This window comes from Kogia breviceps, chromosome 4 (assembly GCF_026419965.1).
Source record: "Kogia breviceps isolate mKogBre1 chromosome 4, mKogBre1 haplotype 1, whole genome shotgun sequence".
NCBI lineage: Eukaryota > Metazoa > Chordata > Mammalia > Artiodactyla > Physeteridae > Kogia > Kogia breviceps.
Window position 1 is genome coordinate 31,146,136 of NC_081313.1, and position 21,250 is coordinate 31,167,385.

At 43.1% G+C, this 21,250-nt stretch overlaps 1 protein-coding gene across 1 annotated transcript in view; it reads left to right on the forward strand.

The window, feature by feature from the left end:
- EGFLAM (EGF like, fibronectin type III and laminin G domains) overlaps nucleotides 1-21,250 on the forward strand; it is a 173,034-nt gene that overhangs the window by 83,699 nt on the left and 68,085 nt on the right. The window contains exon 7 of the mRNA XM_059060251.2: nucleotides 215-381. Coding sequence (XP_058916234.1) covers nucleotides 215-381 — 167 coding nt within the window. The remainder of the gene's footprint in view (nucleotides 1-214; nucleotides 382-21,250) is intronic.

Sequence of the window (21,250 nt, forward strand, 5' to 3'; positions counted from 1 at the left end):
AAAGGATCTACTTTCTTTTATTGGAAAGGACTTAAAAAACATGACCTGGGATTTCAAATCCAGATCGCTCTTAGATGGGAAATGTTCACTCATTTTGATAAGTCTTGCTTCCGGAATTCAAACGCTGTTAGTTTGCATAGACATCAAGCTTTCCTTCCCTCTGCTGTAACTGAACTACTGCTTCCCATTCTGTTTTGTTTTTTAATCAACAAAGGCCAGATTTTGACAAGAGTTGGACCTTAATCCAAGAGCAGCTCCAGATGGATTCCATGGTCATCAAGGGCCTCGATCCGGACACCAGCTATCAGTTTGCCGTGAGGGCCGTGAACCCCCACGGTCTCAGCCCCCGTAGCCAGCCGAGTGATACCATCCGAACCGCCCGTGAGTACTGCGGTCCTTCTGAAGGACAGACAGACGTAGCTGCGTTGCTGGGATTGCCTCCTGAGGACCCACTTGATGGAGGTTGCTTAGCGCCCCGCAAAAGGGCAGTCTGGAAGGGGGTGTCCTCAGCCTTTCCTGCTGTGGTTTTCCCAGGTCTTTGGAAGTTAGAGGGCCTCCACAGGGCCAGGCTGCTTCTTTGTACAGGAGGTCAGCAGGTTTATTTTTGCATTATCCTTAGGGAGTTTGAGGTCAGTTTTCTTTCATGAGTACAAAACAGAGCACATTCCAAGAGGATGTGCAGCCCCTGCCCCTTTCCATCTTTTGGAAAAAATGGGTTCAGCTTAGAACCATAGGAGAAAAAATGCTGCTCCCAGACCCTTCAAGGTTATTCTTCACCAGCAGATCAAACACGCTCAAGTAAAATCAGCCCCTCTGAAGGATGGTCAAGGAGAATCCAAGTTGCTAGCATGCCGATGTGTAGCTGGGGGTCTGTAGCATAGGCTCTGTCATAGTGTCTCTCTGGGGGCCTTGGGGAAGCTTGGGCCAGTTCATCAAACCATCTGGAATTTTGTGAAAAGTCAGATTCAGATGGTGGTCTGGGGTTTAAGAAGCTCCCACACGATTCAAGAACTACATTTCGATTGCTTAGTCCACCTTGCCAATCTGGCTTAGAAACCTTGGTCCTTTGGAAGTGGGAGGTACATGTACTCAAACCTAGAGCCCTGTGTCACGGGGAGATCTCAGAACTGAACTGTTGGCGCTTCTTTTGTTTGAAAACTGGAATCTTTTCAATTTTGCCACTAAATTCCTCCAGGTTCTTGTGTCTGAAGAGCCCCCCTGCCGTCCCTGGGTCTCTTCAGCCAGGAAAGGAGCTCTCAGAAAAGAAGCCTACTTAGCACTGCCAGAGGCTTGCCTTGGCCAGCACAGAGCCCTGCGTTCATTGGTTAGCTTATCTTTCTAAACTCCTCCCCTCTGCTTCACAGCAGCGCTACAGCTGACTTCCATGCCCACCTGCTATTTGCAGGGGTGGAGATTCACCAAGTTCCCTAAGTCCTAGGAATTTTGGCTCTTCTAAAACCAGCCCTTACCCTAACCTTGAATGTTAGGACTCCATCCTTCAAATTGGATTGTTGGGGAATATAGGGATGTAGTGAGGCCACACCCTACACACACACACACACACACACACACCCTACACACACACACACACACACACACACACACACACACACACACACACACACACACACACACACCCCTACATACACAGTAACTACCATCACCCAACAATTGTTTCACTGCTCTTCTTTAGAATTTAGAAGCTAAAACTCCCCATTCATGCAGCAAGGGATGAAGCTCCTTCTTTCTAGAAGAAATGTTAACAGTTTTATTTCAAATCAAAGGAGGGCCACCTTCAACTCTTGCTGGATGAGATCTACTGTGTAATCTTTGGTTAAACTTTGTGATGCATGGCCAAAAAATGGGGCAACAGCAGCTGAGGCAGGCCTCAGGATCTGACTGTGTTTTGAAACACGTAGTTTGTCTTTTTGTATTATAAACCGAGCAGGCACTCTGTGTTGTATGCCTACCCACGCTTCCCCAACACTGAACTGCTCTGCTCCCATTTGGTGAGCTGCCCCATGTTCACTTCTTTCCTTCTATCCCCCAGTATCTCCTTCTCCACAGAGGCAAGAAAGTGCAAAAAGGATGAGCTCTAACACCTCAGCTGGCCCTGACGTGGGTGTGGACACTGGAGTCAGGGGAGGGGGCATGGAGGGGCCTCTCTTGAACTTTTTCTTTTTCAACTGAAACACTAGTCTGGTCTTGGAGTTTCTGATAATTATTTCCCCTTTGGTAGATGCCAGCTCTGTGAATTAAGTGGGATAAGGTATGTGAAAGTGCTTTACAGATATGTAACATTTTGTTACAATTGGTCTCCTTTGTGAAGTAAAATTTATCCTTTCAAAGTAATTGTGTGCAGGGGATGTGCCTGATTCAGTGAAAACTGTCAATTATGAAATATTCTTAAATACGTCGAATTTAACTGTTTATATATATATGGTTACTCAAATCAGGGTAACAGAAATAGAATTTATCAGATAGCCTGTTTCATGAATATATAAGAATGTGCTGTCATTGGTATTTCAATTGTGATTTTTTTGGTCATGATCATTTCTAATGTTTTAGAAAAACCTGTATTCTGGCAAATTCACACTTCTTATTCTGCTGTTTGTCTAGACTATTATTTTACCTCCAAAACGCACTTTTCCATATATAAAAATGCCTAATTACCAAATAGCCCTTATTGGAATTATAATAATTTCTGAATATCAGAGCTACCATTGGGGAAGGCTCCTATGAGCCGGCAGCATCTCAAGCACTTACCTGGGAAACCCCATATTAATCCTTACAAAAACCCTGTGCCAGAGGAATAATATCCCTTTTTAATAGTATCCTTTTTTAAAAAAAGAGATTTTTAAAAATTGAGTCTTTGAAAGGTTACATATTTTCCCAAGAATAATAATTGTAAAGGCAGGATTTGAACTTCGGTTTGGTTGACTGCTAAACCACTTCCCTGAGTGAGATTCAAATTAAAGAATGTTGGGCTTCCCTGGTGGCGCACTGGTTGGGGGTCTGCCTGCCGATGCAGGGGAGGCAGGTTCGTGCCCCGGTCCGGGAGGATCCCGCGTGCCGCGGAGCGGCTGGGCCCGTGAGCCATGGCCGCTGGGCCTGCGCGTCCGGAGCCTGTGCTCCGCAGCGGGAGAGGCCGCAGGGGTGAGAGGCCCGCGTACTGAAAAAAAAAAAAAAAAAAAAAAACCAAATTAAAGAATGTTCTTCTTCTTCTAGTGCAAAATGGCATGAGAAAGGTAAGGTCATCAGTTAAATAAAGTACAGGGGACAGTCCTTGTAGAATCTGTGGACTAAGGAAGTTCTGACAGCACAGAACAAGAATTTTAAGAATTTTTTTTTCTTTTAAAACCTGTAAGGTGTATTGCACATACCAAAAGGCGAGTAAAACATACATACAGGTCTGAAATGCTACCGGCATGCATCAGTATAGCCCTGGTAGTTTACAGCTGGCAGCCCTTGTGATTGGTTCGACCCAAGCCAAGAAGTTGTTAAATATTTTGAACACCTCCTGAAGGAATTTGTGAGATGCGTATTCCTACATGTCGGGCTTCCCCTTTCTCATAGCTCCTACTCGCCCCCACCTCCGGGTCCTTCCTTCATGGATGTTTTGTGGGTTCATGCTCCCTGAACCGTGAACCTCAGGACAGATGTCAAGTGGACTACCAAGGTGCAGCGGGCTCGATGGGAACCCTTGGATTGCACCCAAGACACTGCTACTCGCTGAGCTCCTCTGTCACCCGTTTTAGGCTTGCATCCACCTCCTTTCATAAAAACTATAACACATCACCTCTAGTTACTCACAAAGCATTGACTTCCCCTGGACCTATTAGTGCCTGACCCTGTTAGCAGACCTTGGGTGCTCTATGTCTGTAGTTACTGAAAGCCAGGGCCCAGCATTTTCCTTAACTGGTGTTCAGCCTGAGTGAGAAAGAGTGAAGGTTTTGATGGCTTCACCGGGGAATTGTGAGGTGTGTTCGACGTCCACATCTTAGCTCAGCTCCACAACCATACAGGTAGAAAGGGAAGGAAAAATTAAGATGTTTTAGTGTCCAGATCCTCTGCTGAGAACTAGATCATTTCCGACCTGGACTAATAAAAACGCCACCTTGTATTGACTCCCATCCTCTCAGCAGAGATTTTCCACGCGTCGGCACCTCTTCTCTTCCTCCCAGGAAATACAAGAAAGACAAAGATCACGATTCCTCATTCTTTACCCCATTCTACTCTACTTTTTTTCTTCCAGAAAGAAATGCCAACAACATTATTATTATTATTATTATTTTTTTTGTGGTACACAGGCCTCTCACTGTTGTGGCCTCTCCCGTTGCGGAGCACAGGCTCCGGACGCGCAGGCCCAGCGGCCATGGCTCACGGGCCCAGCCGCTCCGCGGCATGTGGGATCTTCCCGGACCGGGGCACGAACCCGTGTCTCCTGCATCGACCGGCGGACTCTCAACCACTGCGCCACCTGGGAAGCCCGCCAACAACATTATAATTTGCCTATTATTCCATGGCATTCTATTTTCCCTTGGTTGATCTTATAAATTAGCCAATCAGAACAGGACTGGTGGAGCCTCACAAACACAGGGGTACATATGTGGCTTTGTAGTAAGACACGTGTTCGCCCCGTCTGGTGGTCACTTATTCTCTGTGATCCAAGCTTAGCTTGATCAAGAAGGATGGAACAAGTAATACGGGATATGAATTGTAAATAATAGAAATGGTAGAAGTCAGAAAGTCATGTGTTTTCTTTCTTTCTTTTTCCCAAAAACAAATGAAATGAAACGAAAAATCACTCATATGTGTAACCAACTCTAGGATTATATAACCTTCCCTGGGTATGGAACTTGGTCCTACCATCCTAAAGCAGTTAATTTCTCGTGTTCTATACTCATGATATAAGCAGAGAAAGAACCAGTAAGTTTTTCACTGAAGTGAAATTGGTATCCTCAGGGAAGTCCCAGCAGAAGGTGTACTTTTGTTCCCAGCAAAAGTCATTTTCCTCCTTTCTGCCTCAGGGCTTTTGTACCTGCTGTTTCTCTACTTGGAACTCTCTCTCCCCAGTCTTTCTATGTCCATATGACCTCCCTCCCTTTCTTCTTTTATATCATAGCTCAGATGTCACTTCCACCGACAGGCTCCCCTAAACTTTACACACTGTCTCCTCAGCTCCGTTCCCTGCTTTGCTATGGCCCTTTCACTGCCTGGAACTCTTTACTTATCTGTCTCCCCCTTTCAGTATAAGCTCCATACTGGAGTTGGATCGACTCGTTCAAGGTTGTGTTCCTAACACCCTGTACAAAGTAGGCTCTCAATAAAATATTGATTGAGTACATGAATGACTGAATATGACTTAACAAGCCAAGAGCCCGTGACTACTTTGGTGGCTGGATAACTTTCTACTGCTACTGTCTGGGAAATTTGAAGAGAAGATGTGAGCAGAAAGTTGATCTAGGGACCCACCAGGCCAAAAATGGGTTTGCCCATTAGCAAGGTTTATAGGCAAAGTCGAGCTCCCAGAATTGCAATGAGACACAAGTAAGGACAAATTAGAGTGAAAGAGGGAGGAAAGAAGGAAGGAAGGAAGGAAGGAAGGAAGGAAGGAAAGAAGGAAGGAAGGAAGGAAGGGAGAGAGGGAGGGAGGGAAGGAGGGAGGGAAGGAGAAAGCAAACCCAGGGAGTTTAAGTTCAAGGCAATAAGTATGGAAAAGAGGCCTTTGAAAGAGATTTCAGTGATCAATAGAGTTCCATTTGCTAATAAGGAGATTGAGGAAGGGAAAGACATTTCCCAACTCTTTTGAATCAAGCCCTTATTTTACCACTGTGTTCTTCTTTTAAAAATTTTTCCATTATGAATTATGATCATTTTTATAGTTGAAAAGATGATGGATCTGAAGATTTAGGAAGCTGGTTAAGGATATTATTACATTGATATTTTCCATTTTCCTATTAGCAGTTAATTTTTGAAACCCTTATTTCTCTTTTTTTTGTATTTTTGAATTTTATTTTATTTATTTTTTTATACAGCAGGTCCTTATTAGTCATCAATTTTATACACATCAGAGTGTACAAGTCAATCCCAATTGCCCAATTCATCACCCCCCCCCCCAGCCGCTTTCCCCCTTGGTGTCCATACGTTTGTTCTCTACATCTGTGTCTCAATTTCTGCCCTGAAAACCAGTTCATCTGTACCATTTTTCTAGGTTCCACATATATGCATTAATATACGATATTTGTTTTTCTCTTTCTACTTACTTCACTCTGTATGACAGTCTCTAGATTCATCCACGTCTCTACAAATGATCCAATTTCGTTTCTTTTTATGGCTGAGGAATATTCCATTGTATATATGTGCCACATCTTCTTTATCCATTTGTCTGTCGATGGGCATTTAGGTTGCTTCCATGACCTGGCTATTGTAAACAGTGCTGCAATGAATATTGGGGTGCATGTGTCTTTTTGAATTATGGTTTTCTCTGGGTATATGCCCAGTGGTGGGATTGCTGGATCATATGGTAATTCTATTTTTAGGTTTTTAAGGAACCTCCATACTGTTCTCCATAGTGGCTGTATCAATTTACATTCCCACCAACAGTGCAAGAGGGTTCCCTTTTCTCCACACCCTCTCCAACATTTGTTGTTTGTAGATTTTCTGATGATGCCCATTCTAACCAGTGTGAACTGATTCCTCACTGTAGTTTTGATTTGCATTTCTCTAATAATTAGTGATGTTGAGCAGCTTTTCATGTGCTCCTTGGCCATCTGTATGTCTTCTTTGGAGAAATGTCTATTTAGGTCTTCTGCCCATTTTTTGATTGCGTAGTTTGCTTTTTTAATATTGAGCTGCATGGGCTGTTTATATATTTTGGAGATTAATCCTTTGTCCGTTGATTTGTTTGCAAATATTTTCTCCCTTTCTGAGGGTTTTCTTTTTGTCTTGTTTGTAGTTTCCTTTGCTTTGCAAAAGCTTTTACATTTCATTAGGTCCCATTTGTTTAGTTTTGTTTTTATTTCCACTACTCTAGTAGGTGGATCAAAAAAGATCCTGCTGTGATTTATGTCAAAGAGTGTTCTTTCTATGTTTTCCTCTAAGAGTTTTATAGTGTCCAGGCTTACATTTAGGTCTGTAATCCATTTTGAGTTTATTTTTGTGTGTGGTGTCAGAGAGTGTTCTACTTTCATTCTTTTACATGTAGCTGTCCAGTTTTCCCAGCACCACTTATTGAAGAGACTGTCTTTTTTTGATTGTATATTCTTGCCTCCTTAGTCATAGATTAGTTGACCATAGGTGCGTGGGTTTATCTCTGGGCTTTCTATCTTGTTCCATTGTTCTATGTTTCTGTTTTTGTGCCAGTACAATACTGTCTTGATTACTGTAGCTTTGTAGTATAGTCTGAAGTCAGGGAGTCTGATTCCTCCAGCTCCATTTTTTTCCCTGAAGACTGCTTTGGCTATTCGGGGTCTTTTTTGTCTCCATACAAATTTTAAGATTTTTTTGTTCTAGTTCTGTAAAAAATGCCATTGGTAATTTGATAGAGATTGCATTGAATCTGTAGATTGCTTTGGGTAGTATAGTCATTTTCACAATATTGATTCTTCCAATCCAAGAACATGGTATATCTCTCCATCTGTTTGTATCATCTTTACTTTCTTTCATCAGTGTCTTATAGTTTTCTGCATACAGGTCTTTTGTCTCCCTAGGTAGGTTTATTCCTAGGTATTTTATTCTTTTTGTTGCAATGGTAGATGTACTCCTGTGTTCTTTCTTGATCATTAGAATAAACTTTAAAATTTCTATGCTAAGTTAGAGTACATTTTCCCTCTGGTCCTCATGAGTCTAATTATGGTCTCAGATCCTTAGAGATTGTGTAGGGAGGTGTGAGAGGTGTTTGGTTGGGGTTTGGTCTTTGCCATAGTCTTCTCCCCACAATCCATTTTCTTCAACAGTTTGAGAAACTTCCTCTTCTGCTGAGCTGAGATAGCCCTCCTTGACCCCAATCAATCAAATTTCTACAATAAACCTGATTCCATGATGTTCTTTGCCTCCCCCGCTACCCCATCCCCCTTTTCTTGTCTCTACGGTCCTGCTTACTCAGACATTGCTCTGTTCAGCTGTTGTTGGGTGTGTATCTGTTTATGTCATTTTGTCATACAAGTGTCCATGTGTGAATCTGACCTAGTTTTGCTCTGAGATTTGGACCCTTGTTTTTAATTGCCTGCCTCTCCAGAGACCAGCTTGGCATGCTGGGTCTCCTGGTTTCTCATGTATGTAGCCACAAAATAGATTTCCTTTATCCCCAGTCACTAGGAAGGGCCCCTATTTGGTGGCAGTGACCTGAACTGCCTGCAGCTGTGAGCAGAGGGGAAGCAAGTGGGGGCAGAAGGCAGTGGCATCCCTAGGGGTGGGAGGAACATTCACGAAGGGACTGGAAGTAGCTTCTTCCAAAATCCCCGTGACTTATCATCACCCTCTTGCAGCTTCCATACAACCTGCTGCCTCCTTTGGTCAATGCCTATGGAAAGTCCTCGGCAACCCTTGAAACCTTCTTACTGCCCCCAAACACAGTACCTTTGGACAGGGCAGAATCTGGCAGCCATGGCTGCACTTGGAGAACTGTCTTCTTGGACAGACACAACAGGTAATAACCTTGTTGTGAGACCTTCTTGGAAAGTCACTTAATCTCCCTGGGCCTCAGTGTCCTCATCTCTAAAATGGGCACGGTAATGTCTGAGGCAGGTGATATTTTCTACTTCTCAAGATTATTATATGTGAAACAGAGATTATGATGTCATACCACTTTTCAAGATGAAGTAGAGGTTGATACTTGTTTCCTCACATAGTTACTGAAGGATGGTACAACTGACCTGGGTGACCACCAGCTGGTCTATTGATTTTTCTTTATGACTCTGTGCCCTGAGCTGTGCTCTTGGGACTTGAAGTCATTAGAACGTTAGATTTTAGGAACCAAGGGTCAGGAGCAAAAACTTTCCTGACAGAAATAGAAGAATAGAAGAGACCACATGAGTTAAGTCAAGTAGAATCATTAGGATGGGTTTTGGTTGGTTGGTTAGTTAGTTTTAAAAGACTGCAGATTTAGAAGACATCAGAGAATTAAAACTGCTAGGCACAATGAACTATGCTAACAATATAATTTCATGTCTCTCACCGCTCAAGCACATCCTGGATGCAGGCAAAGAGAAAAACAAAACAAAAGCCCTCAAAGTTATAGTACTGTACCTCTAGTTTTCGTTTGTATGATTTTAACCTTCCAAAAACTAGACTTTTACTTAGACAAGGTCAGCAGCTTTTTCTGCAAAGTGCAAGATAGTAAATATTTCAGGACTTTTGGGTCACCTTTGCTGTTGTAGCATGAAAGCGACATAGACAATAAATAATGTGTGTGACTGTGCTCCAATAAACTTTATCAATGGACACAAAAAATTGAATTTCATATAATTTCTACATGTCACAAAGGATTATTCCCTTTTAACCTTTTTCAGCTATTTAAGAATATAAAAACCCTTCTTAACTTGTATACTGTTAAAAATGATTAAAGAAGACAATTTAGGTAATACAAACAAACTTAAACATTTCATGAAGTAAGCAGTGTCCATTCTCAAAGGACCAGAGGACTGCAAAATGAGGCAGGTGGCAGGAAGCTTTTATAGGATAAAGAATGAGGAACGAGGACAAAAACAGCAGAAAATGAAGAGAGAAGAAGGACATGAGTATAGAGCTCAGAGTTGCCTTGGCATTTGGAGATTGGCTGACTTGATACAGGCAGATCTCGAGACATTGCTGGTTGGGTTCCAGACCATCATGATAAAGCAAGTATCACGATAACTTTTGGTTTCCCAGTGCATATAAAAGTTATGTTTACACAATATTGTAATCTATTAAGTATGCAAAGGCATTATCTCTTAAAAAATAATTTAAGTACCTTAATTAAAAAATACTTTATTGTTAAAAAATGCTAGTCATCAATTTAGCCTGCAGTGAGTTGTAATCTTTTTGCTGGTGAAGAGTCTTGCCTCAGTGTCGATGGCTGCTGACTGATCAGGCTGGTGGTGGCTGAGGCAGTGTCTTAACATAAGACACAATGAAGTTTGCAGCACTGATTGACTGTTCTTTTCACGGTCGATTTCTCTGTAGCATGCAAAGCTATATGATGGCACTTTGCCCACAGCAGAACTTCTTTCAAAATTGGAGTCAATCCTCTCAAACCCTGCTGCTACTTTATCAGCTAAGTTTATGTAATATTTAAAAATTTTTAAACATCTTTATTGGAGTATAATTGCTTTACAATGGTGTGTTAGTTTCTGCTGTATAACAAAGTGAATCAGCTATACGTATCCATATATCCCCATATCTACTCCCTCTTGCGTCTCCCTCCCATCCTCCCTATCCCACCCCTCTAGGTGGTCACAAAGCACCGAGCTGTTCTCCCTGTGCTATGCGGCTGCTTCCCACTAGCTATCTATTTTACATTTGGTAGTGTATATATGTCCATGTCACTCTCTCGCTTCGTCCCAGCTTACCCTTCCCCCTCCCTGTGTCCTCAAGTTCATTCTCTACATCTGCGTCTTTATTCCTGTCCTGCCCCTAGGTTCTTCAGAACCATTTTTTTTTTTTTTTTAGATTCCATATATATATGTTAGCATACGGTATTTGTTTTTCTCTTTCTGACGTACTTCACTCTGCATGACACACTCTAGGTCCATCCACTTCTCTACAAATAATTCAATTTTGTTTCTTTTTATGGCAGAGTAATATTCCATTGTATGTATATATGTGCCACATCTTCTTTATCCATTCATCTGTCGATTCTTTGTTGTCATTTCAACAATTTTCACAGCATCTTTATCAGGAATAGATTCCATCTCAAGAAATCACTTTCTTTGTTCATCCATAAAAAGCAACTCCTCATCAGTTAAAGTTTTATCATGAGACTGCAGTAATTTAGTCACATCTTCAGGCTCTACGTCTAATTCTAGTTCTTTTGCTAATTTTACCACTTCTGCATTTACTTCCTCCACCGAAGTCTTGAACCCCTCAAAGTCATCCATGAGGGTTGGAATCAACTTCTTCCAAACTCCTGTGAATGTGTATATTTTGACCTCTTCCCATGAATCATGAATGTTCTTAATGACATTTAGGATGGTGAATCTTCTCTAGAAGGTTTTCAATTTACTTTGCCCAGATCCATCAGAGAAATCACTATCTATGGCAGGTAGAGCCTCACAATATGTATTTCTTAAATAATAAGACAAGTCAAAATGACTTTTTAATCCACGGGCTGTAGAATGAATGCTCTGTTAACAGGCATGAAACAACATTAATCTTTTTTTTTTAAAGAGGCAATGAAATTTATTGATTGTTAGGAATGAAATAAATAGGGAGGGAGGTACCACTGTGTTATGTAAATTGCCCACCACTCTATACACTGGCAGCAGCTATCCAGTTCAGGGTTTGTGTTTGTTTGTATTCACAGATGTGTTCATATTGTGTCTTTTCTAATATTTTGTCATCCCATGACTTTGAGCTTGTAAATGGCTTCCTGTGTTCCTTAGGATGAGATGAGAACTGCTTAAAATCATGTACAAACGTGACTGAACAGACCCCCACTTATCCCCAACCCCCCAGTCCAGTTCGCACTATTTTGGAAACAACATTAATCTTGTCCATCTCCATCAGAGCTCTTGGGTGACCAGGTGCATTGTCAGTGAGCAGTAATATTTTGGAAGGAATCTTTTTTTTTTTTTTTTCTTCTGAGCAGTAAGTCTCAATAGTGGGCTTAAAATATTTAGTCAACCATGTTGTCAGCAGATGTGCTGTCATCTGGGCTTTGTTGTTGCATTTATAGAGCACAGGCAGAGTTGATTCAGCATAATTCTTAAGGGCCCTAGGGTTTTCAGAATGATAAATGAGCATTGGCTTCATCTTCAAGTCACCAGCTGCATTAACCCCTAAAAGGAGAGTCAGCCTGTCCTTTGAAGCTTTGAAGCCAGGCATTGACTTCTCTTCTCTAGCTATGAAAGTCACAGATGGCATCTTCTTCCAATATAAGGCTGTTTCATCTACATTGAGTATCTGTTGTTTAGCGTAGCCACCTTCATTGATGATCTGAGCTAGATCTTCTGGATAACTTGCTGCAGCTTCTATATCAACACTTGCTGCTTCACTTTGCACTTTGACGTTATGGAGACAGCTTCTTTCTGTAAACCTCATGAACCAACCTCTGCTATCTTCAGATTTTTCTTCTGCAGCTTCCTTACCTTTCAGCCTTGTTCTGGATTAGGCTTTGACCTAAGGGAATGTTGTGGCTGGTTTGATCTTCTCTCCAGACCACGAAAACTTTCTCCACATCAGCAATAGCACTGTTTTGCTTTATCATTTGTGTGTTCATTGGAGTAGCACTTTTAATTTCCTTCAAGAACTTTTCTTTTGATTCACAACTTGGCTACCCGTTTGGCACAAGAGGCCTGGCTTTTGGCCCATCTCAGCTTTAGACACGCCTTCCTCACTAAGCTCAGTCATTTCTAGCTTTTGATTTAAAGCGAGAGCCATGTGACTCTTCCTTTCACTTGAACACTTAGAGACTATTGTAGGTTTATCAATTGGCCTAATTTCACTGTTGTGTCTCAGGAAATAGGGAGGCTGAGGGAAAGGAGAGAGATGGGGGAACAGCTGGTCAATGGAGCAGTCAGAGCACACACGTCTATCAATTAAGTTCACCGTTTTATATGGGCACAATTCGTGACCCCCCTCATTACAATAGTAACATCAAAGACCACTGATCGGGCTTCCCCGGTGGCGCAGTGGTTGAGAGTCCGCCTGCCGATGCAGGGGACACGGGTTCGTGCCCCGGTCCGGGAAGATCCCACGTGCCGCGGAGCGGCTGGGCCCGTGAGCCATGGCCGCTGAGCCTGCGCGTCCGGAGCCTGTGCTCCGCAACGGGAGAGGCCACAACAGTGAGAGGCCCGCGTACCGCAAAAAAAAAAAAAAAAAGACCACTGATCACCATAACAAGTATAATAATAATGACAAACTTTAAAATATTGCAAGATATGTCAAAATGTGACACAGAGATACGAAGTGAGCAAACGCTGTTGGAAAAATGGTGGCAACAGACTTGCTCGGCGCAGGGTTGCCACAAACCTTCAATTTGTAAAACGCGCAATATCTGCAAGATGCAATAAAGTGAAGCACGACAAAGCGAGCTGTGCCTGTAGGCTGTGTTTTTGGTTGAGTGGAACATTTTCAGGGACATGAAAGTTATCTGAGTTTTTGGTTTACTGATGTGGCAACCCTGGCAGAAGTGGCTTCATCTTGGGCCTGGAAATAAATTTCACCAGCACAAAAACAGGTGGCCTTCCAGATTTGGCCTGTGAGATGTAGTTTGTTGACCTCTGTAGTACATTGCTGGGGGTTATCTCCCAAATTTTAGGAGCTTCTCCAGGAAGTCTGGGAAATCCTCTCTTTGGTAGTAATTTTGTCAAAATTGGAAGGAATCAATTAGTGCATACTAAGGAAATTGTCCCTTTGATTGAAATCCCTGCCATTGAATTTTCACATGAATGTTCTGAAATAAATAAGAGACCTGGAGAGCCTGAAACCTAACTATATTCAGACAGGTTTGTACTGCTGTTAACAGAGAGAGAGAGAGAGAGAGGAGAGAGAGAGAAAGAAGAGGCTTTGCTTGGTGTTACTCCAGGGGCTTGGAATGGGCCTATAAATTAGCGAGCTTCGTGGATGTGTAAATCTTTAGAATGTAAGATGAAAAAGCAAACAGGAAGAGGAAGAAATCATTTGTTGCACTCCTCGCCTAGACAGATCTGCATTTTAAACGTGCAGTTTGTGCATAAACATAATTTCAAGTGTGATTTTACACTCACATGCCCTCCAAGGTAACTGCTCCATTGACTTGCTATCGCCACGATGCCTGGAAAGCTGAGGAACGCTCATTTGTGCAACTTTATTGGTTCTAAAGGGAATGATTCACTTTGCTGCTTAAATACCTGCTACCTATTAATTGCTCTTCTGAGACCTTTATACATCCTACGTTACCATACATTTACTTATCATTGGTGCACCGATATTTTACCCCCTCTGGCTAGATATGGACGAAAGACTAAAACAAATGATAAGAAAGCATAATTTTCTAAAGAAATGGCGCTCACGGTGCTCTACTTTCAACTGTAGCATCTCTTTGATCAGTCAGCTAGTGTTTCGCAGCCACACGGTGAATATGCTATTTATTCACTCCATATCAGTGGATTTTTAAACGTTAGTATATTGAAGTAATTACACAAATGTTCTTAACCATTTTTCCTTTTGTTTCCTCCTACTTGCTTATTATTCGTTTTGTTCTCCCTTTATACTCATCATTTCATGGTTAATCTTTTCTGCTCTTTGGAGCACTTCTTGCTCGTCCACAATTCTCCACTGGGATTGTTTCTTAGTATCTAAATCCCTGAATTACTTAGGTGCTCTGATGAGGAAGGAGGGCTGCATTCGTGGTTTGGCACAGAGAAGGGGCTGTAGGAAATCAGCTTGACCCAGTGACAGACGTGTGGGAGGGACGCCGTGCAACACTGGCTGAGTCTGGTGGATCTCGTCTGATTGTGCAACCACATAGGAAACAGATTTGTGCAAGTAAGAAGCAACGAAGGGAGAAAAGATGACTTTTCTCATGATCTCAGGTGTCACCAGGCTCCCAGCGGGGAACAGGGGCGCATGCAGTTTGGTAATTTGAAGTGAGTTTAGCGAAGGGACTATTTGCAAAAGTTTGAGTAGATGTAAGGAAACCAAGAGGGGGCAATTACCAGCATCTGGAGACAGACAGGGAGGGCAAGTGCTGCTACCTTCACGCACGTGTCCCGTGACAACCACCTAGGGAGGAAGTAGGAGAACAAATACTCTGACTCTTTTTCCTCCCTCCTTCACTCCCCTCCTGGGGCCTCTGGCTGGGCAGACACAGTGGGAAGCCAGACAAGTCTGCCTCCCAGGGCCCAGGGCAGAGGTAGATCAGAGGGAGGAATCTCCCGTAAGAAGTAATAGGATCATCTGCTATAATAAGAGGATGGTGCCTTTTAGGTGGATTGCAAAAATATTGATGATTTTTGGCCTTTCGCTCTTAGAGAGCACAGACCTTATCTCATTCATCTTTGCCTTTGGAGCACTTCAGTCAACAAAGGTAGCTTTGTTGACTGAAAAAAAAAAAGTACAACGTGAGAGTTATGAGTTAAGTTTTGTTTGGGGTGAAGTGAAGACTATGGCGTGGGAGACAGCATTTCAGATAACTCTGAGAAACTGCTCCAAAGAGGTAAGCGCGGGAGGTCAGTATACATGTGATTTTGGTGAAGGGGGAGTACATGCTATCAAGCGCATACTTTTTGCAGAAGGTTGCTGCTAGTCTCGTGAAGGTTACTGCTAGTCACAAGGAGCAGACATCACCTTGAAGGATTTTAGTGCTTTTCTAGATACGAGGCAATGCAAGAATTGGGCTCAGCAAATTTTCTCCTGAGAATATCTAACTATCTGAAGGCCTTTTCTGCCAGTTTTTCCCGGAGCACAGAGTGCCTCATTCCTGATCTCCACCCTGAACTCCTTTCAGGGGGTGTTGAAGGTCAGCAGCTGCAGCAGTTCATAATTTAATCCTCCTAGAGGTAGATGGCAAGTGCCAATTTGTAGCTGGCAGCTTATTTCCTTGAACATAGGAGATAATGAGGGCTCACAGCTACTATTCGTTTACTGAGGGTTTGTAAATTCATAGAGCTGGAAAGGACCACCTCCACATTCAGCACATGAGGGCACTGAGGCCCAGAATATCCCAGCAGCCCTCTCAAGGTCACTTGGTGGCAGATCCCGGGCAAGAACCCAGTTTGGTGATCACTCTGTTTTCAACTTGATTCCTAATTTTAGTGGGATTCCTATTTTCTAAAGAATCGGTTTCTCAAGTGATTTTATGGTATCTCTGTTTACTCTTTCAAACAGATATTTCCTGCCCACTACGTGCCAGGCACTGTTTCAGATGCTGGGGATTCAGCAGTGAACAAAGCAGACAAAAGGAATCCCTGACCTCACAGACCTTACGTTCTAGTCAGGGCAGACAGAAGGTGAACAGATAACATTAAAAATGTAAATAGTGTGTCAGTTGGTGAAAGGGCTATGGAGAATAACGAAACAAGGGAGGGGGTGGGCAGTCAGAGAAAGCCTCCTGAGAAGGTGACATCTGAGTAAGAAGGACTGGATGATAAACCTGGATCGATTTATCTATCATCTATCCATCCCCCCACCCCGGGGGGAGAGCGCTCCATGTAAATGCTGAGGCCTCGTTACAGAAGCATCCTGGGCTGTTCATGGACGAGCAGGGCTGCCTGTGTGGCCGGGTGAGGGGGATGTGAGGGAGAAGAGTAGAAGGTCAGGTCAGAGAGGGAGGTCACAGTCGGTGGAGGCTGATTAGGACCTTGAAGGCCAGTGGAGGCCATTGGACTTTGCTTTTTCTCGGAAAGAGAGGGGAAGACCGGGAGAGTTGGGAGGCAGGATGGGCTTGACCAGAGGGGCAAAAAGACCTTACTTAGGTTTCAACAAAATCACTCCTCACTGGTATGTGAAAGAAGGACTGTAGCTGGGCAAGGGCAAGAGCAGCTAGACTGATTAATGAAACCTCTGCAATAATCCCAAAGCAGAAATAGCTTTTTTGTTGTCTCTAGATAGTAAAAGTAAACCATACTTATTATTAGAAAAAAAAAAAGAGAACAACATATAAAGTGCAAAAAAAAATTCAAGATGAAAATTATCTCTAATCTCAGCATCCAAACATAACCACTATTAGCATTTTGGTATATAATCATCCAGAATTTTTTTTTTTTTTTTTTTTTTTTTTTTTGCGGTCCGCGGGCCTCTCACTGCTGTGGCCTCTCCCGTTGCGGAGCACAGGCTCCGGACGTGCAGGCTCAGCGGCCATGGCTCACGGGCCCAGCCGCTCCGCGGCATGTGGGATCTTCCCGGACCGGGACACGAACCCGTGTCCCCTGCATCGGCAGGCGGACTGTCAATCACTGCGCCACCAGGGAAGCCCCATCCAGAATTTTTAAAACTCCAGTATGAGATCATAGAACATATACTACTTCTATATAACAAAATACTGTATACATCTTTAAATAGAGATTAATATAGATCTATATCATTAATTTTAGTGACCACAGTATATATCGTTGTAAATCTCTACCATTTGTTTAATTTATTATTGATGGGCTTTTACATTGTTTCACTATTATATACAAAACTGGGCCACTTGATGGTTCCCCTACTTATCTTTTGGCTTGTCCAAGTTTGTATTTACCCCTTTGATATCTCTATGAAGGAGGGCGGGTCAGGACTTTCAGCTGTCTCTCCCTAATATTTATCCATGGGTAGACCGATGTGTGCAGCCAATTTGCACTATGGATGGCATTTGAAGCCCAAATCTCTTCCTGCTATTCTAACCATTATTAAATGTTTTGATAGATAGTATCCATACTAAAGCATGGTGTTCATACACACTTTTGAGACAAAAATCTTAAAAAAAAAATCACCTGCTGTAAGGATGAAACTATCTAGTTGTGAAGCTTAGGTCTCATATCGGAGGTTTTGGTGGTTCCAGCTTCCCCGTCCCACTTGCGTGGAGAGTCATTAGTGTTGCCATCTAACTCCAACCATACCATTTACCATATTTTAAAATGTAAATGTATGTCCATTTTGGCCCAGTGAAATGTTTCTCCCATCAGTAGTCTTGATCACGTGGTCATGGTGGGATTCCAGAGACCCACAGATTCTGAGGAACTGCTCCTCGGGAGAAAGGACGAAGACTGATCCCCAGGTGGTGGTAGTTCACAAGCCACCCAGCAGATGGCGCTAGTTCACAGACTTTCAGAGCCGGAAGAGCCCTCTAGAATCAGTTTGGAGTCCCTTGTGGTGGTTGAGATGAGGACAAAACGGAGAGGTTCCATTATGTTGCCTCAGACCTGACTTCTTCCATGGTTAACTAGTCTCACCAAAATGGGAGAGGGCAGCTAATTTTAGATTTTAGTTTTTGCAATGGGAAGAAAAGTTCACAAGCAGAAACTGAAGTCTCTTCAGTGATCTGAGACGTTTGTAATATCTTACTTCCAATCAGTTCTGGGCCCTAATGGTAAAATAAACTGATACAATAAATTTATCTCTAAAATAAAATGAAATAAAGGGCTGTGAAATTCAGAAAGAATTTAAACAATGAAAAACAGAAGAGTGAGAGAGAAGAAAAACTGCAAATGATTGGAAGTTAAGTCAGGCCTTTTTTGATTGCTTTTGCATCAGACATCACCGCTGGTAATTATTTACATTAATCTGGAAAATGTTTTGGTGATGCTCAAGAAAGTAAAGAATTTAGTTTCTGAGTCTACAGTGATTATTTCTCTTGTTTAAATATTCATTTTCCAATTCATTTTTTAAAATAAATGTATTTATTTTTAATTTTGGGTCTTCGTTGCTGCATGCAGGCTTTCTCTAGTTGCGGTGAGCGGGGGCTACTCTGTTGCCGTGCTGCGGGCTTCTCATTGCGGTGGCTTCTCTTGTTGCAGAGCATGGGCTCTAGGCACGCGGGCTTCAGTAGTTGTGGCTCGCAGGCCCTAGAGCTCAGGCTCAGTAGTTGTGGTGCACGGGCTTAGTTGCTCCACAGCATGTAGGATCTTCCTGGACCAGGGCTCAATCCCGTGTCCCCTGCATTGGCAGGTGGATTCTTAACTATTGCGCCACCAGGGAAGTCCTGCCAATTCATTTTTTTAAATGTGTATTTAATACCAATGATATGTCAGGCGGTTTCTGGATGCTGGGTTCTTAGCAGTAAGTAAGATAGACAATCTCTGCCTTCATGGAGCTTATATGTGGGAGAATCAGTCTCAGTAAATAAGTAGATAATAAAATAAATACTTATTACATTATCCTACATAGATAATATACCTTTAATGTTAAGTGTTAAGAGGAAAAGAGAGGGGGTGAGAGGGCATAGAGGATGCAGGAGCTGCTGTTTGGAATAGGCTACCAAGGAAGCCTTCTCTTAAAAAGAGGTTTAAGCAGAGTCTCTCCTTGTGGGGGGGAGCAGCAAGTGCAAAGGTCCTGGGGTGAGAGCAGGCTTCGGATATTCTACAAACAGTAAGGAATATGGTAAGTGAGACGATGTTAGGAAATGAGGTCAGAAAGGTAGCCAGAGGCCAGGGGTCAGATCATGTCCAGTCTTGTAGGTTCTGGTGAGGACTTTGGGTTTTATTCCAAGTTAGATGCAAAGATCTTGAAGTGTTTCGAGTAGCAGAATGACCTGATCTGATCTACATTTTGAACAGGATCGCTATGGGTATGGTGTGTGGACCCCAGCAGAGAGGAAGGGAGACGAATAGAGAGGCAATATTTTGCTCAAAGGAGAATATATATGAAAAGAAAAGGTAGAGAGCCAAACCAAAATCATGGAATTTTGGAACCAGCAGGTTGTTTAAGGACCTAGCCAAACTTCCACAATTTTCTGATAAGGAGCTGAACTATCACCAGATTATGTGACTAGTTCTAGGTCACAGTTAGTTGCCGTGAGTATTAGGTTCACAGGACTCTCTGTCCAAGGTTCCTGGCATTTCCTATCCTCCTCTCTGTGCAGTGACACCACTTGCCTGTGTGGTTGGGCCCTTCCGTGTAAGGGCAGTGTCACTTCTTACCATCGGATGCTTAATTTCTCACCCATCTTCTGGATGCCTGTAGCTCCTGTTTAGAGCAGGGGGACTGTTGTTTCCATGGTCCCAGGTGCAGACATTGCACGTGAGTTTCCTGAGATGCTTCTTCCGTTGCAAGGCTTTATGACTTTCAGCCAGAAGTGCTGGGATTCCTTCTCTTCTCTTGGTGCTTCCAAGAACACCTTCTGACCCTGAACACATTGTGTGTCCTGCTGCACACCCCCCAATGGAAATCCTGTGCTCAGACCGTTAGCATTCTCTGCAGTCAGACAGTGGTCTAGGGGACCTTGTTGTAAACCAGATGGAGATTAAGAATCTGTAGGGGGGCTTCCCTGGTGGCGCAGTGGTTGAGAATCCGCCTGCCGATGCAGGGGACACGGGTTCGTGCCCCGGTCCGGGAAGATCCCACGTGCCGCGGAGCGGCTGGGCCCGTGAGCCATGGCCGCTGAGCCTGCGCGTCCGGAGCCTGTGCTCCGCAACGGGAGAGGCCACAACAGTGAGAGGCCCGCGTACCGCAAAAAAAAAAAAAAAAAAAAAAAAAGAATCTGTAGGGATCAGTGTTCCCAGATCTTCTGTTGCAATGGGCTAGTATTTTGGGTACCATAGGATATAGTTCTCAACTGAGGGTGGTTTTGCCCCCTACAGGGCTCTTGGCAGCCTCTGGAGACATGTTTGGCTGTCTCAGCCGGGGGAAAGATGCTCCTGGCATCTTGCGGGGAAAGGCCAGGGGTGCTGCTAATCACCCTACAACGTGGAGAACCCTACCGTCAACACACACACACACACACACACACACACACACACACACACACACACACACACACACACACACACACACACACCAAAAAGTGATCCAGACCCATATGTCAGTAGTGCCGAGGCTGAGAAATCCTATTACAAGACGAAAATAAAATTAGAAAATCTAAGCCTTGCTCAAAATAAAATGGCAATCAGACTGGAAAATTAACTGACATTCAAAAAATCAACTCAAGTGAAGACTTTTTCTCAAACTTTTTTGGACTGCAGCACACAGTAAGAATATACAATTTGGACTGCAGCCCAGAGCACACAAACATATCTAGAAATACATGTGTGTACGTACAGATGCCTCATCGAACAATACTCACCGATGCTAAATTCAGAGCTTTATATTTTCATACCATTTGGTTGCATTTTTGAAAACTGTGGTCAGGCCCCAGTGAGTTATTTTTACTCGCCACTAATGGGTTTAAAATGTGCAGCTTGAATAATACTGAATCAGATATATAAGGAAATTGAATAGTTTCATATAAATGACATATCAGCACTGAAAGGCATAGAGTGAGGGTGGATTCTGTATAGAAGCCACCAAAAGGATCAGCTACTGATTCCACAAATAGTTCTTTTCGCCACACCCTTGTCAGAGTTAAGCCAGTCCTTGCTCTCCAGGGTTCAGGATCCAGTCCAGTGAACAGACACGTGGCGTGCACTATACGGAGGTGCTCTGCAGCGTGGGGAAG